An 18,055-nucleotide genomic window follows, 5' to 3' on the forward strand; every position below is an offset into this window, starting at 1 on the left:
TGCTGGCAAATGCAAATCATAGACTTAATTATAAGAAAAGGTGATATTTCAGTTTTTAATACATTTACAAACATTTCTAAAAACGTGTTTTTGCTTTGTCATTATGGGCTATTGTGTGTAGATGGATGAAGGAAAAAAACGACTTAATCCATTTTAGAATAAGGCTGTAATGTAACAAAATGTGGAAAAAGTCAAGGTTTCTGAATACTTTCCGAATGCACTGTAATTGAGTAAATTACTGTAACAGTTGTTAATTTTATTAAGATGCCATTCTATTTAATAGATTCCTTGGTGGGGTTTCATGTTCTATCAAGACATAAATGGCCCCTTTGTTCAAATGTTGTCTTCTTCCAACTCATCCCTTCTACCGCCTTGACATCATTCACTTCCTGTTGCTTTCACTTGTCTGACTCCCTGTGACAAACCGTCGTTTTTCATCCCCCGGGACCAGCGTCCTTCTCACTATCTGTCACTCCTTTCCGTCTCCTTTCTCCTCTGCTATCACTCAATATCACTCTCTTTTCCTCATGTCAGTTTCTCAGAGCTTTGCTGTGATTGTGTAAGACTGTGTAAGACTGTGCACTGTACACGGTTGGGCGTGACCACTAAAAATGGTACTGTGGTTGCTCGAAACCATAGCAACCCTGACTCAATCTTACCATTTCTGCTCTGAACTTGGATCTAGTGGGATACCGACAGGGATTTTGTGTGTTTATTAATTCATAGACTGATATCAAACACAAATATTGCTTGTATTGTACAGTGTAAAGCACGGTTCCCCAACTGGTGGCACGCGGGCCAAATCTTGCCTGCCAGCAATATTATTTGGCCCCACAAATGAATTCTGAATATCTCTTATGCTACCTACATAATGCAATAGTTACATTTAACTTCATTCATGGAGAGAGAATGAAGAAGACAGTCAACGAATAAAGCAGGCAACGACCCCATTTTGTGATGCTGAAACGTAAAGCTGCAACCCCAGCGCAATCAATAGGAGGTGAACAGCACCTGGTACTGAAAATATAGCTAAGTTGTTATGCAAGTTTTGCACAGCAACAGATGGAGAACTACACCAGTTGAGTAATTGATTTCAACAAAAATATTTTTAATCCACAAACAACAAGAGGGCATAATTGGAGTCTATTTCTTCAGAGCCTAGGCCTACATCAAATAACTTGGCCTACCTCAGCCAGAGGCCTACTTACAATGGCAACTGACCAAAAATGTAGCATCCTACACAAAACAATAATTTAAAGGAAAAAAAAGGTGCTGTCTGTGTCTGAATGTCTATCAGGATAGCCTGCTCCTGTAACGATAGAACAAACATAAAATACTGTCCACTTGAGACTTAAATATCCCCGGATAAACACTCACAATAATGTTAGTATTTACTAAATACAGTTATATAGGCTACTAAGTTACTTACTCAATGGGAAAAGTTGAATTTCCCCTCGGAAACAATCTTGTCGATGTCGGGTGAGATGGATGTGATTTTGATGTGCAGGCAGTCCACGATTTGATTTATGTGAAAGCCGGTTCCTATCGTGACTATATTGCGTTCATGGAGGAAAATGAGGACTTGCAGGTGTAAGGCGACGCAAACATTGTTAGCACATAAAATGTAAGTTTCTGTATTTTTGTGCTGTATTCCTCTGAGCATGCCCCTCAGCGCATCCCTGATTTGGCTCGATGTCTGTAATTCAATCAGCTCAGTTTGAATTGCGGCCTCATCTCGCGAGGGTATGGTTTTCTTAGCAAGAGACGATAATTCTCCACTATCAGAGGATCACGTACAAATGCAACGATATCCTCGGGCATGCTCTAGTCTTCAAATCTGGTGGAGAAGGGATCCCTCAACTGCTTGGTGAAATCTTCCATCCCTTCTGTGACAATGCTGCCACCGGGTCCCTCTGCCTGTCGTTTCTGCAGTGTGCTGAAGTGCAGTAGCCTTCCAGATGACAGGTCCAAATCCAACAACTCAAGCTTCTTAGTAAAGGCCTCAAGTTTGTCCATGTCCACGACTGTTTATCCTCTTCCTTGTCACTGCAGATTTAACCCGGTTTAAGTGACAGAATGTGTCCGCCAAAACAAGCAGCTCGCGTCAATGTTTCTGCGTTGGACCTCTGTGTGGGGCCACTTTGAAAGTTCCATGCTTAGATTCATAATGACGTCTGCGATTGAATTCTTTTCAAACAGCAACATTTTCATTGCAAATAAGACAGACTGGCTTGGCGTTGGGAAAATATGGTAATATTAAAGCGTATCTCAGTGTACGTTCCTCCCTTAAACTTCCATTTTCAATACTTTTTGAGAGCGACATTTTATCTTGCTGTCAAGAGAGTAGTGTATCGTACAGGAGGCGACGTAGAGCTGTTTTCCCCACCAATCAACGCAGAGAGAAATAGACAACAATTATCATTGAATAGAGCCAAGGTGATTTGTAGGAGCAGAATTATTATGTTATTGTCACTGAATTTATTATGTAGTAATCAGATGTGTTAAAAATGTTATTCAATTTGTAGTGTAGGCCAATTAACTGTGCTAATAGTATATGCTAATTATGTTCTGGCCAAACCTATTTGACAAACCCTAGTCTGGTGCACTAGTCACTGATACAGGATTAGATATTATGCCATCCCCTATGACTAAAATCAGGATTGAGATGTACAATCTGATCCTAGGTCTGTGTTTAAGCACAACTTCTACCTCAAATCTGCTGTTTAGAACAAGATGACAGATTGAAGTGCGGCCTGCCTCAGGCTGTTCGTTTTAGGAACCCAGCTAGCGCTCCGTAGGGGGTGAAACCACATGACAGGACACTTTAGCGTTTTAATTTCCCTGCCGTGAAAAGTAATGGACCGCTCCCCCACGTTGCTCATGGGTAACGTAGTGAAAGACATTTCCCCCGAAATTACAATGCAAGGCAACAACGGCTTCACACACGGCGGCATCAGCTATTAACGACACATCCTGTCAACGCCAAATATCTCCGGATACCCAGAATTCCCTGGGTGATGGCATGCAGCGGGCGAGAGCTATTAAGCCTTGCCAGGGATATCAAAACACCCTCCGCACCTCATGAAACACACACACACACACACACACACACACACACACACATATATATATATATATATATATATATATATATATATATATATATATATATATATATATATATATATATATATATACACATGCGCACAGAGAAACACCCTGTGGACGGTAACACAGGTTCATGTTCAATAGGGCACAGCGTGGCAAAACGTTTTGCAACGGAAAACAAGCATTTCTTATTGGGAAAGTTCAGGTGGTACCTCCCCCTTTCACTCTGATGTGTTGCGTTTGGTGCTGAATGAGCACTACCCTGGTTTCTATCTCTCTCGCGTGCCCTGGGTCATAATGTCCTGGCTTTGTCTCTTGGCTCCATTGGCTTTTGTAAGGGCTGCGTTCAGAAGGGCACAACGTTGAGATGAGAATAGATTGTGTAGAACACAACCTCGGGGAACATTCTGATAGAAATCGATTGTGTAGAACAGACATGCCTCTGACAGCACTCTATATTAACTGTGTCCCTTCTATGTATCATTGAGTTGTCCCCTTTTCCTTCCCCAAATGTTCCTCTCACCCTCTTTCAGCAGTCTGTCGCATTCATTTGGATATGTGTTCAAACTACTGAACCCACCATTCAAATGTCTCTTTTGCTACATATTGTTGAGGATCATGCATACTAAAAGTCACATGTTAATGTGTGTTCATTTTCTCCTCACAGGGAGTGATTCTCACTCGTCAGATACAGGTAACTACCATTCATTGTAGTACGTGTTGACACAATTCTCATATCCAATTTATCTTTGACTGTTAGTTGTGAAAAGGGATACACCGTGTGTTGGCATCAAGGGGTCTAGTTGTTATGTAAGGCCTGTCACGTGTGTGTGTGTGTGTGTGTGTGTGTTCCAGATGCTTGGAGGTCGCGAAGCACCGACGGCCTGAGGAACGGCGACGACGTCACTTCTTCCCTGGCCGCCAAGGGCTTCCGCAGCGTCAGACCCAACCTGCAAGACAAGAAGTCCCCCACACAGGTGACTACACACACGCGCGCACACACACACATACTGTGCCTTGTTGAATTCCTATACAGATTTTTACTGTGTTTAATCATTTTAACCAGAATATTCACACCACACTGATTGATTTTTGTGGCAAAGCTACCATTGTTGAATCCGTAGTATTAAAGCAGTATGAATCATTCTTTATCAGGGAGTTTATAATGTGAATAAATCCTACAGTGTTATTCCTTCATTCCTTCCCCACCAGTGCCTCCAGATAATTTCCTGTGAAGTTTTTCTGTTGATTCAAGTTGATAAGTTGTTTTCCCCAGCGGCTGTAAAGAGACTAATCAAAGATTCCTTTCATTCTCCAGAGGAGTGTGTGTTCAGTGTTTATGCGTCATTTGAGGAAGATGATAAACGCAGCAAGGAAGCAGTCGGCTCCACACATCTCTTCAATCTTCAAAAATGATCTTTATTTGATTCCAGGCCACATTTTTATGATGTTGGCGTCAAAGTGGAAAATAAATCGCACCACAACCTCATGAAATGTTTACAACAGAGAGGGAAAAAAACCTGAATATAATCCGGTCAAGGGTGTATTGTTCTTGTATTCTACTTTGGCCTGGATTCTGTCTTGTCTCAGATCTTTATTTCAATCATTCCATTGGTAAACAATGTGTGTTTGTTTGCTGTTTTCTCTGATTCTAATTGGCTGCGCAGGCTGTCAATCAGGTCCCCCTCCCGCCCCCTAGGAGAGAGAGCTACCCCTCCCCCGCCACAGGTGCTATCCCCCCCTCCTACAGCTCCCTCCTCGCCGAGACCCTCGGACCCGGGATGCTAGCCCTCTCCAACGAGAAGGCCATCCTCAAAGAGTCTTACACAGTCAAGAGCAGGTCTTCTTACTCCCACCATCAGACTACTACCACCACTTCTGCACCCCAATCTGAACCCGAACCCAACCCCCAGCCCCCACAAACAAACCCTCAGTCTCCCCTCGCCAACCCCATCCCCAATGACACCAGCAAGGTCAAAGCCTCCACAGCTACTTCCTCCACCACCACCCAGCTTCAGGCTGCAGAGCGCAAGGTGTCCTCCCTCAGACTCACCCCCGTCACCATCCCTGATCCCCCCTCCCACCAACCCATCCCCCAGCCTGAGACTCTCACCACCTCCCTTCCTCCCCCTAACCTTCCCCCCCGTAGAGACTCCTCCATCGGCCCCCAAAGCCAGCACACAGCCTCCCTCTCCGTCCAGATGGCCCCGCGGAACCCCGAACCACCGGGCTCCAAGGCCCCAGCTTCTGACCCTGGGGAGGGCAGGAAGGTGAAGGTCCCCCCTCCAGTTCCACCTCTACCGTCTGCAGCGAATGTGGTGGTACTATAACTGACTTCCAGTTTCCTAATCAACCTCCGTCAGTTATTCTTCAACTGCACCACTGTGGTTTGTCAGGCACAACCAACCAACCAGACTAACTGGGATTGTGTGCGTGTGTTTGTGCATTTGTCAGGGGGGTGGCCAGATTTAGAAGCACAGTGTGTTTTGTTCAGTGTCAGATATCTGATTGCACTAATCCAATCTCTTACCCCACAGTGAAGGTAACAACAGTCTGCCCACTATAATGCAGTGTGACAAAACACCACATCGTTTCCTGTCACACAGTGTCACTTCCTGTCCTGTTTGGACCACCCAACCATGCACAGCCGCATCAGTTTAAACTCTCTCACCCTCCCTTTCTTCCTCCTCCATAACCCCCTTCCATCCTACCAGGGCTCGCCTCCTCACCCCTGCTTCCCCGACCACAGAGCCCGGCGCTCACCTTACAACCAAAGCGCCGACTCACTGGACTACCTGGCGGGCTTCAAAGCTCTGTCGCCCACCCCGTACGCCCCATCCCCATACGCCACCTTGGAGCGCGGTGGGGGGGACCGAATGCAAAAAATTGGCATAGTCGGCGGGGTTAGAGTAAGCGTGGTTAGTGCTGATGGATGTATGGGGGGCATGTCACCCTCGCTCTCCCCAGTGACAGTGTCAGCGCTCAGCCAGTACTCATCCTCCACGGCAGGCCTCCGGGAGGAGCTCCAGATCTGCAGCCTAGACTCCCCCGGCGTGTCTCCCACACCCTCGCCCACCCTCAGCCACTTGTCGACCTCCGCGTCCACCACGGGCAACGACGAGGCGCCGCCGCTAACCTCCGCCGCTGCTGCCACTAACGTAACTATCCCCCCCACCCCCACAACGTCGCTAACTACTGGCTACACCAAGGAAGCTTGAGCACCCCCCCCCCCCCCCCCCCCCACCCAACCCCCAAACCTGTTACCCACCCAGACATTTCAGTGTTTACAAGCTCCTCCAACTAATCCACTCACCCGTCTTTGAGTGAGGCGCTCTTGTATGCCCTACCCCCTTGTCCCTGTCATAACATCTCCCTTCGCACTCTTCTGAGGGTTTAGTCTAACAACGTCTTTGTGCGCCGTGGTCCCACCTATGTAACGTGTCTTTTGTGTGTGTTTCTCACGTACCAAGATGTGAGGATTTGTCCAACTGCCATTAACTCTTAGGCACAACAACTTATTTCCTATGTCTGTTAAATCATTGTGGGAGTTTTGATAGTTGGTCTTTCAATGTGACACTGATGTGACACAGTCTTCTATGTTTGCACTGTGTCGTTTCTAACCAATAAGGACATCCCTGATTGCAGTAAGCCCATGTTTGTTGATTTCCAGCTACTCGACTACTTCCTTTGAACTAACCTGTTTATGTTCTCTCTGATGCAGCACGATTTTCCAATACTGTCTGTTGCACTCCTCTCCTAACAATCAGAGTGACCTATTTCACTTTGGCCCTTAAAATCTACTCGTATAGTTATTTCAGTCTTACTGGTAACCTGTTCTTATTACAGACTCATCGATTCTTAGTAGCGAGTCTTTGATTCTTAACCAGCTGATAACATCATGCGGGTGTCTGTCTCATCAGTTTTGACAGCTATAAACGTTTACCCTCTGGTTGTGATGTCCCGTCTGTCTCTGTCTGTCTGTCTGTCTTGTCTGTCTCTTCATCTCCCCTCGCTCTCTCTTTTTCTCTCACTCTCTCTCCCCTCCAGGGCCAAGCTATTCAAGTGGCTATGAATGGAAGTGCGCCCCACCCCCAGAGACCCTCCTCACCCCCGGCCTACCCCCCTCTCCCCACCTCGTTCAGCCCAGGGGTGGTTCACATGCAGAGTCGGAGCGCAGGTGAGAGCGGGGATCCCGACCTGTGTCAGACTGGGCTGATTTTAGAATTTTTGTCTTGTGCAAGCAGGCATTTGTTCTGCTATGAACCACAATGCCATATTGCTGAGTCTACCTTTAAATAATGAGCACAGAGTAAGGCTTGACAAAAAAATAAAAATCAATCAACCACTACATAACCAGGAACTCTTACGCTAAGAACGGTCCTGAACCACAATGTACGCCTCCACACAAAGTAAGCCAATTGATTACCGGTATTCTGATGTCTGTGAATGTACGCGTAGTCACGACACTGTGGTGATTTACCTAAACCCAAACTTTGACTTTGTTCTGATGTTGATCCCCTCACTATTACTACCGCCCAGAGATAATGGCTCTTTAATGCACTTGTCTAGTTAGTTGATGTAATGGGACTATTGAGGATTGCAGGATATGATGTATTTACACCCATTAGAGGCAGACGGGATCTAATCGATAGGGGGAGCACAGTGGGAAATGAATGGCTGACAAAGTGGACCTGGCAGTGGGAATATACTTGCATCAGCGTTGCACAGCCCTACATTTACTATGATATACTGGATCCGCTGTATACACACTGAGTGTACAAAACATTAGGAACACCTCTTTCCATGACACTGACCAGGTGAAAGCTATGCTCCCTTGTTGATGACACTTCAATCAGCGTAGATGAAGGGGAAGAGACTGGTTAAAGTAGGATTTTTAAGCCTTGAGACACTTGGGTTTTTCATGCTCAACATTTTCCCCGTGTGTATCAAGAATGGTGGGGGGGGGTTGCAACTCAATATTAGGAAGGTGTTCTTAATGTTTGGTATACTCAGTGGATCTCTAATAAACTTGTTTCCCCATTACTCTGAAGTGCTTGGCTAACCAACATTGTGGATAAGAGTGTGTGTGGTGAGGGGGCTGCTGTTTAGTACGTTTGTTTGTGTGTGTGTGACTGCGTGTGTATGTCTGTATGAAATGCAGAATGTAAGGAGAGCGTTTACGTTTGTGTGTTTTCTGGGCCAGCCCATCCAAATCACTCACGTCAGTTCACTGTCCTCTCTTCCTTCCTCCATCCCTCTATTCATCCCTATTTTTCCTCCTCTTCTCTCCCCTTCCACATACTACTCTACACTACACACACACACACACACACCATAAAGAAGGTTCAGAGTCTGTGATGTCGGGCCACACCAGCGTGAGCAGCACGGTGCCCATCGCCCGCTTTTCAGAGGAAGAGAAGAGGGTGTCAGTCATCAAGGCGCCCCACTACGAGGGCATCGGCCCCGTGGATGACACGGGCATCCCCATCGCCATTCGCACGGTGAGGCGAGGACCCACGCAGTCACACGCATGCATGTACAAGCAGGCATACAGACGACAAGACAAGTGCAACAAACTGTTTGGACACCTACTTTAAGAACACATTTTAAGAAGGCTTAAAAGCTCTGTTTCATTTTAAGTGGGATGAATTTCGCTACAGAGCAGTAAGCCTGTATTCCATATCTGGCGGTCGTTGACGGTGGCTTTGTCCCACACGACACCCATGTAGCTTGGCCAAAAGTAGTGCACGATGTGGGAACAGGGGGCCGTTTGGGATGCACTCAATGTGTGTTGTGGAGTTTCATGACTCACCGTTGTGTTTTTCCTTGGGGAACGTGGAGCACCTCTGGCCCTGACTACCCCTGTCTGCTTCTGATATGTGAGCAGGGCCCAGTGGGAGGAATGCTTTTGAGATGTCAGCAGCTTTAGACCCCTTATTCAGAGCCCTTTCTCTCTCTCTCTCTCTCGCCCTCTTTCTCTCTCCCTACCTTTTTATGTCCGCTAGCTATAATTAGGGACTTAGTCAAAGTCCTCGTTATTGTACTACAGGGCAATGAGCAGTCATTTTCTCTCTCTCTCTCTGTCTCTCGCTCTGTGTGTGTGTGTGTGTGTGTGTACCCGTATCCAAGTGTGTATGTATCTCAGCCGTCTATAACAGTACTTCAGACACTAGTCCTCGCTCTATTGTGAAGCACATGGAGAAGGGGAGAGGGGCAGAGAGAGAGAGAGACGGATGCGCTGTGCGGAAAATGTTTCTGGCCCCTCGCTGGTAACCATGGTATTAGCGGGGGTGTAGCCAGGCTTGGGCCATCTGGGTACGTCTGGTCAAACACACATACGCACACACACTCTGGACTCAAAACAGACACTTTTCTGCCTAGTCAGGTCACGGTTGCGTCAATGCTATCGACTGGCCAAGAAATGAACTTCCGCTGTCAGCCGATGACAGATGACTGAGTGTGTCGGAGTGTGTGTGCGTGACAAACAGAAACACGTGGCTGCGCACACAGACTTTTCTTTGCACGTGTCCTGTCCATCCATCTATCCATCGATCCGCCTCTCTGGCCGCCCGTCTGTCTGCCTGCCTGTCTGTCCGTAGCCTACATTGATTTCTGATTTGTTTTCTCTCTCCCTACAGACGGTGGATAGGCCAAAGGACTGGTACAAGACCATGTTCAAGCAGATCCACATGGTTCACAAAGCAGGTGGGGTGGATGTACAGTAGACTGGAGGAGACCGTACACTGTGTCCATTGCAATGTGTACGGTCAAAACCCATTTTATTGGTCCCATGTGCCTAATACAACAGGTGGGGGGGTGCACTATATATACAAAAGGATGTGGACATCCCTTCAAATTAGTGGATTCGGTTATTTCAGCCGCACCCGTTGCTGACAGGTGTATAAAATCGAGCGCACATCCATGCAATCTCCATAGACAAACATTGGCAGTAGAATGGCCTTACTGAAGAGCTCAGTGACTTTCAACGTGGTACCGTCATAGGATGCCAACTTCCCAACAAGTCAGTTTGTCAAATTTCTGCCCTGTTAGATCCCCCGGTCAACTGTAAGTGCTGTTATTGTGAAGTAGAAACGTCTAGGAGCAACAACAGCTCGGCCACGAAGTGGTAGGCCACACAAGCTCACAGAACGGGTCCGCTGAGTGCTGGAGCGCATAGGGTGTAAAAAATTGTCTGTCCTCCGTTGCAACACTCTACCGAGTTCCAAACTGCTTCTGGAAGCAACGTCAGCACAATAACTGTTCGTCGTGAGCTTCATGAAATGGGTTTCAGCCTAAGATCACCATGCGCAATGCCAAGCGTCGGCTGGAGTGGTGTAAAGCTCGCTGCTATTGGAGCAGTGGAAATTTATTCTCTGGAGTGATGAATCACGCTTCGCCATCTGGCAGTCTGATGGACCACTCTAGGTTTGGCGGATGCCAGGAGAACGGGACCTGCCCCAAGGAATAGTGGCAACTGTAAAGTTTGGTGGAGGAGGAATAATGGTGTGGGGCAGTTTTTCATGGTTTAGGCTAGTCCCCTTAATTCCAGTGAAGGGAAATCTTAACGCTACAGCATACACTGACATTCTAGACGATTCTGCACTTCCAACTTTGTGGCAAATGTTTGGGGAAGGCCCTTTCCTGTTTCAGCATGAGAATGCCCCCGTGCACAAAGTGAGGTCCATACAGAAATGAGTTGTCGAGATCGGTGTGGAAGAACTTGACTGGCCCGCATAGAGCCCTGACCTCAACCCCATCGGACATCCGTTGGGATTAATTGGATCGCCGACTGCAAGCCAGGCCTAATCGCCCAACGTCAGTGCCCGACCTCACTAATGCTCTTGTGGCTGAATGGAAGCAAGTACCCGCAGCAATGTTCCATCTAATGGAAAGCCTTCCCAGAAGTATGGAGGCTGTTATACCAGCAAAGGGGGGACCAACTCCATATTAATGCCCATGATTTTGGAATGAGATGTTCAGCAGGTGTCCACATACTTTTGGTCATGTAGTGTATGTGTGTGTGGATGGACATGCATGTGTTGTGTTTGTGTGTGTGGGTTTCTCTATGTGCCCTTGTTGAGCCAGAACTCATTAGACAGAGAGACAGAGTGTAGAAAGGGGGAGAGACTGAGATGGATACAGGGAGGGCAATAGAAAGAGAAAGAGGGAGGGACTGAGACGGATACAGGGAGGGCAATAGAAAGAAGAGGGAGGGACTGAGACGGATACAGGGAGGGCAATAGAAAGAAGAGGGAGGGACTGAGACGGATACAGGGAGGGCAATAGAAAGAAGAGGGAGGGACTGAGTGGGAGAAGGGGGGAGAGACTGAGACAGATACAGGGAGGGCAATAGAAAGAGAAAGAAGAGGGAGGGACTGAGACGGATACAGGGAGGGAAATAGAAAGAGAAAGAGGGAGGGACTGAGACGGATACAGGGAGGGCAATAGAAAGAGAAAGAAGAGGGAGGGACTGAGACGGATACAGGGAGGGCAATAAAAAGAGAAAGAAGAGTGAGGGACTGAGTGGGAGAAGGGGGGAGAGACTGAGACGGATACAGGGAGGGCAATCGAAAGAGAAAGAAGGAGGGACTGAGACGGATACAGGGAGGGCAATAGAAAGAGAAAGAAGAGGGAGGGACTGAGACGGATACAGGGAGGGCAATAGAAAGAGAAAGAAGAGGGAGGGACTGAGTGGGAGAAGCGGCGTCTAATCGAACCTACAGATGCACTGCCGCGATCGCTGCTCCATAGTCAATACAAGGCATATTTGTTCTTAACAACACACACACACACACACACACACACACAGTATATTGTAGTTCTCAAAGGTTTATGTCAATAGTCAGCCCTTCATTATCCTGGGTCCTTATACTTTGATCTTCAGTATTCACCCTGCTGATAAGCTACCTAGGGTGCCTTAGTGTGCCCACTGATGTTTTCCCTGAGACGGGCAGAATATTTCTGCAGTAATGGAGGAAGGGAATCTGTGTGTGTGTGGGTGCGCACAAATGGAGGCAGGGAAAGGGTGGTCTCGGCAGGGTGTGTGTGTTCTGCTCACCTTCTTCCGTGTTTTTACAGATGACGACTATGCCGACTCGTACAACGCCACATACACTGTCAGCGGTGACAGTGGTAAGCGTCTCAAAGATCTCTTCTTGAAGATTGAAATGTATGCCGCTGGTTTGTCACGTTGTCCTGTGTTCAAGGACAATGAAAACACCTGACTCAGAAGAATGCTTAGTTTACCAGCCCCTTCTCCTTTCTTTTCACTCTTTCTGTCTTTATCACTCTTTCTATTTTTCCCGCCCCATCATATCTCTCTCTCTCTATTCTTCCTCCACCTCTTTCTCTATTTTTTCTCTCTCTCTCCCTCCCTCTCTCTCTCTCTCTCTCTCTCTATATCCTCTCTCTATATCTCTCGATCTATCTATAGACACATATGGTCAGTCCTCCAACCCCACCGTGGCCTACCCTCCCCCCAGGACACAAACGTACCGGCCCCTGGCCAAGAGCCCGTCGGACAACGGAGGCCCCGGGACCTTCAGGGAGCCCTCCCCCGTGCCACCGCCACCCCCGCCCAAGCCCTCCCTCCTACAGCTGAGGTCCAGAGACAGCGACCGGGAGCGAGACTCGCCCGACACCATGTAAGACACTGCGATCTGGATCTTTCGCTTGGTCCTAGACCAATGGCCTGTTAGTCTACGTCTTAGGCTTATACTTAGGCCTAGTCTGCAATGTAGGCCTAGACATAGGCTTTGTTCTTACCTAGGCCTAGTCACTTGAGACCCTCACCTTAGGTGTTACCCTAGATCTTAAACTAGGTCCAAGATCACACTGATGTTTTAAAATGTATTTTCGCACCAGGAATCAGTGGGGCCCTCCCGATAGGAAAGTGGACACTAGAAAGTACCGCGCTGAACCCAGGAGTATATTCGAGTACGAGCCAGGGAAATCATCCATTCTGGAGCAGGAGAGGCCGGTGAGTGCCCAAAAGCACGTCTTGTCACTTTTTGTATTAGCCTACATCAGAGTGTCAAACTCAATTCCCGGAGGGCCATGTGTTTCCTGTTATTTGTTATTCCCTTTCAATTAGACTGCTATAAATGAATCCAACAACCAGGTGAGGGGAGTTCCTAACTAATCAAAGGGAGGAGCGAAAACCCGCTGACACTTAGCCCTTCAGGAATTTAGTTTGACACCCCTGGCCTACATTGTCATTATCTAAGCCATTTAAAACTCCCCGTAATCACCCTCTAATCTACAGCGTCCTTGTTTCCTAATAAGCGAGTGATCTCCAACTCTCGGTCCTAGAGAGCTAAATGGAGGTGTAGGCTTTTGTTCCTGCCCAGCACGAATACATCCAATTCCAGATATTAAGATCCAGAGTGAATAAGAGGTGTGTTTTTGGAGCTGGGTTGGAACTAAACCCTGTAAACACCAAGGCTCTGTCTACAGGAACAGAGTTGGAGACCCCTGACCTACGCTCTAGGAAGAAGCCTTTTAGAGGTGCTGTTCTTCAACCATTAGGGGGATAAAGGCATTTCTATTCCTGAATAGGAACTGACTGACTGCTATTTGAAGTGGTCGAACTGACTGACTGCTATTTGGGGCGGATATGCTTGTTATTAGGAAAGCAATTAGAAAAATTGCAATTATATAATAGTGGTATTTTTAAGCCCGAGGGGGGGACTGATCCTTGAATGTGTATTTTTAGAAAGGTAATGGCCTTTGAGTGTTAATAATATAGATGTTCTGTTAGTGAACTTAAGTTTTGTAATAATGTCAATTCTGAAATTAGTCCTAAAACTAATTTAAGATTATTAATGTCTCATGTGCTTTATATGCACCTTTATATACACTAAAGGGAACACTTAAACAACACAATGTAACTCCAAGTCAATCACACTTCTGTTAAATCAAACTGTCCACTTAGGAAGCAACACTGATTGACAATAAATTTCACATGCTGTTGTGCAAATGGAATAGACAACAGGTGGAAATTATACACCCCCAATAAAGGAGTTGTTCTGCAGGTGGTGACCACAGACCACTTCTCAGTTCCTATGCTTCCTGGCTGATGTTTTGGTCACTTTTGAATGCTGGCGGTGCTTTCACTCTAGTCATAGCATGAGACGGAGTCTACAACCCACACAAGTGGCTCAGGTAGTGCAGCTCATCCAGGATGGGACATCAATGCGAGCTGTGGCAAGAAGGTTTGCTGTGTCTGTCAGCGTAGTGTCCAGAGCATGGAGGCGCTACCAGGAGACAGGCCAGTACATCAGGAGACGTGGAGGAGGACGTAGGAGGGCAACAACCCAGCAGCAGGACCGCTACCTCCGCCTTGGTGCAAGGAGGAGCAGGAGGAGCACTGCCAGAGCCCTGCAAAATGACCTCCAGAAGGCCACAAATGTGCATGTGTCTGCTCAAACGGTCAGAAACTGACACCATGAGGGTGGTATGAGGGCCCGACGTCCACAGGTGGGGGTTGTGCATTTGCCAGAGAACACCAAGATTGGCAAATTCGCCACTGGCGCCCTGTGCTCTTCACAGATGAAAGCAGGTTCACACTGAGCACGTGACAGGCGTGACAGTCTGGAGACACAGTGGAGAATGTTCTGCTGCCTGCAACATCCTCCAGCATGACCGGTTTGGTGGTGGGTTAGTCATGGTGTGGGGTGGCATTTCTTTGGGGGGCTGCACTGCCCTCCATGTGCTCGCCAGAGGTAGCCTGACTGCCATTAGGTACCAAGATGAGATCCTCAGACCCCTTGTGAGACCATATGCTGGTGCGGTTGGCCCTGGGTTCCTCCTAATGCAAGACAATACTAGACCTCATGTGGCTGGAGTGTGTCAGCAGTTCCTGCAAGAGGAAGGCATTGATGCTATGGACTGGCCCGCCTGTTCCCCAGACCTGAATCCAATTGAGCACATCTGGGACATCAACGCCACGTTGCACCACAGACTGTCCAGGAGTTGGCGAATGCTCTAGTCCAGGTCTGGGTGGAGATCCCTCAGGAGACCATCCGCCACCTCATCAGGAGCATGCCCAGGCGTTGTAGGGAGTTCATACAGGCACGTGGAGGCCACACACACACTACTGAGCCTCATTTTGACTTATTTTAAGGACATTACATCAAAGTTGGATCAGCCTGTAGTGTGGTATTCCACTCTAATTTTGAGTGTGACTCCAAATCCAGACCTCCATGGGTTGATAAATTTGATTTCCATTGATAATTTTTGTGTGATTTTGTTGTCAGCACATTCAACTATGTAAAGAAAAAAAGTATTTAATAAGAATATTTCATTCATTCAGATCTAGGATGTGTTATTTTAGTGTTCCCTTTCTTTTTTTTGAGCAGTGTATATACAGTGCATCCGGAAAGTATTCAGACCCCTTGACATTTTACACATTTTGTTACAGCCTTACAGTGCCTTGCAAAAGTATTCATCCCCTTTGGCGTTATTCTTATTTTGTTGCATTACAACCTGTAATTGAAATAGGTCTTTATTTGGTTTTCATGTTATGGACATGCACAAAATAGTCCAAATTGGTGAAGTGAAATGAGAGTCTCAGAGCCTGCAACACCACTAAGCAAGCGGCACCATGACGACCAAAGGAGTACAGATCAGGGTTGAGTTTATAAAAAAGTGTCCGAAACTTTGAACATCCTATGGAGCACCATTAAATCAATTATTAAAGAATATGGTACCACAACAAACCTGCCACGATGGCCACCCACCAAAACTCACAGACCAGGCAAGGAGGGCATTAATCAGATGCAACAAAGAGACCAAATATAACCCTGAAGGAGCTGCAAAGCTCCACAGCGGAGATTGGATTATCTGTCCAAAGGACCACTTTAAGCTGTACACTCCACAGAGCTGGGCTTTACGGAAGAGTAGCTATTGCTTAAAGATAAAAAATAAGCAAACACATTTCGTGTTCGCCAAAAGGCATATGGGAGACTCCCCAAACACATAGGAGATGGTACTCTGGTTAGATGAGACTAAAATTGAGCTTTTTGGCCATCAAGGAAAACGCTGTCTCTGGCGCAAACCCAACACCTCTCATCCTTCCGAGAACCCTATCCTATGTTTTCATCAGCAGGGACTGGGAAACTGGTCAGAATTGAAGAAATGATGATTGCGCTAAATACAGGGAATTTCTTGAAGGAAACCTGTTTGTCTTCCAGAGATTTGAGACTGGGGCGGAAGTTCACCTTCCAGCAGGACAATGATCCTAAGCATACTGCTAAAGCAACACTTGAGTGGTTTAAGGGAAACATTTAAAGACCTCAATCTAATTGAGAATATGTGGTATGACTTAAAGATTGTTGTACACCAGCGGAACCCATCCAACTTGAAGGAGCTGAAGCAGTTTTGCCTTAAAGAATGGGCAAAAATCCCAGTGGCTAGATGTGCCAAGCTTATAGAGACATACCCCAAGATACTTGCAGCTGTAATTGCTGCAAAAGGTGGCTCTACAAAGTATTGACTTTGTGGGGTGAATAGTTATGCACGCTCAAGTTTTCAGTTTTTTTTTGTCTTGTTTGTTTCACAATAGAAAAATGTTGCATCCTCAGTGGTAGGCATGTTGTCTAAATCAAAAAAATCTATTTTAATTATAGGTTGTAAGGCAAGGAAATAGGAAAAATGCCAAGGGGGGTGAATACTTTCGTAAGCCACTGTATTTTAAAATGGATAAAATTACTTTTTTTCCCTCATCAATCTACAGACAATACCCCATGATGACAAAGCAAAAACAAGTCATTATTTTATCATCCTTGAGATGTTTCTAGAAATTGAAGTCCACCTGTGGTAAATGCATTTGATTGGACAGGTGTGTGCCTTTCCAAATCATGTCTATATACGTTCCCACAGTTGAAAACCAAGCCATGAGGTCGTAGGAATTGTCCGTAGAGCTCTGAGACAAGATTGTGTCGAGGCACAGATCTGGGGAAGGGTCCCAAAAAATGACTACAGGATTGAAGGTCCCCAAGAACACAGTGGCCTCCATTCTTAAATGGGAGAAGTTTTGAACCACCAAGACTCTTTCTAGAGCTGGCCAAACTGAGCAATTGGGGGCGAAGGGCCTTGGTCAGGGAGGTGACCAAGAACCCGATGGTCACTCTGACAGAACTCCCATGTTCCTCTGTGGAGATGAGTACCTTCCAGAAGGACAACCATCTCTGGGCACCAATCAGACCTTCATAGTAGAGTGGCCAGACGGAAGACACTTTTCAGTAAAAGGCACATGACAGCCCGCTTTGAGTTTGCCAAAAGGCACCTAAAGGAATCTCAGACCATGATAAACAAGAATCTCTGGTCTGATGAAACAGATTGAACTCGGCCTGAATGCCAAGCATCTTGTCTGGAGAAAACCTGGCACCATACCTACGGTGACTAATCAGGATTGAGGGAAAGATGAACGGAGCAAAGTACAGAGGTCCTCGATGGAAAACCTGCTCCAGAGCCCTCAGGACCTCAGACTTGGGCGTAGGTTCACCTTCCAACAGGACAGCAACCCTAAGCACACAGCCAAGACAACGCAGGAGTGACTTCGAGACAAGTCTCTTGAATGTCCTTGAGTGGCCCAACCAGAGCCCAGACTTGAACCCAATCAAGCATCTCTGGAGAGACCTGAAAATGGCTGTGCAGCGACGCTCCCCATCCAAACTGACGGCGCTTGAGAGGATTTGCAGAGAATGGGAGAAACTCCCCAAAGGCAGGTGTGCCAAGCTTGTAGCCTCATACCCAAAAAGACTTGAGGCTTTATTGGCTGCCAAAGGTGCTTCAACAATGTCCCGAGTAAAGAGTCTGAATAGTTATGTAAATGTCATGATTAAAATAAAATAAAATGTATTTGCTTTGTCATTATGGGGTATTGTGTGTAGATTGATTAGGGAAAAACAAACAATTTAATTCATTGTAGAATAAAGTTGTAACG

General features: G+C 46.7%; 1 protein-coding gene across 6 annotated transcripts in view; it reads left to right on the forward strand.

Annotated features, from left to right (window-relative positions):
- Window positions 1-18,055, forward strand: part of LOC109900434 (sorbin and SH3 domain-containing protein 2) — a 101,478-nt gene that overhangs the window by 55,125 nt on the left and 28,298 nt on the right. For 2 of the 6 annotated variants that reach the window (XM_031837764.1, XM_031837765.1), the window contains 9 exons: window positions 3,776-3,802; window positions 3,964-4,085; window positions 4,776-5,429; window positions 7,156-7,285; window positions 8,449-8,609; window positions 9,747-9,813; window positions 12,187-12,240; window positions 12,542-12,752; window positions 12,973-13,087. In XM_031837764.1, the coding sequence (XP_031693624.1) occupies window positions 3,776-3,802; window positions 3,964-4,085; window positions 4,776-5,429; window positions 7,156-7,285; window positions 8,449-8,609; window positions 9,747-9,813; window positions 12,187-12,240; window positions 12,542-12,752; window positions 12,973-13,087 (1,541 nt within the window). Of the gene's footprint in view, window positions 1-3,775; window positions 3,803-3,963; window positions 4,086-4,775; window positions 5,430-5,822; window positions 6,267-7,155; window positions 7,286-8,448; window positions 8,610-9,746; window positions 9,814-12,186; window positions 12,241-12,541; window positions 12,753-12,972; window positions 13,088-18,055 lie in introns of those variants that run through there. The other 4 variants (XM_031837766.1, XM_031837767.1, XM_031837769.1 and 1 more) reach the window with 4 other exon arrangements.

The sequence above is a fragment of the Oncorhynchus kisutch genome, linkage group LG12 (assembly GCF_002021735.2).
Source record: "Oncorhynchus kisutch isolate 150728-3 linkage group LG12, Okis_V2, whole genome shotgun sequence".
Taxonomy (NCBI): domain Eukaryota; kingdom Metazoa; phylum Chordata; class Actinopteri; order Salmoniformes; family Salmonidae; genus Oncorhynchus; species Oncorhynchus kisutch.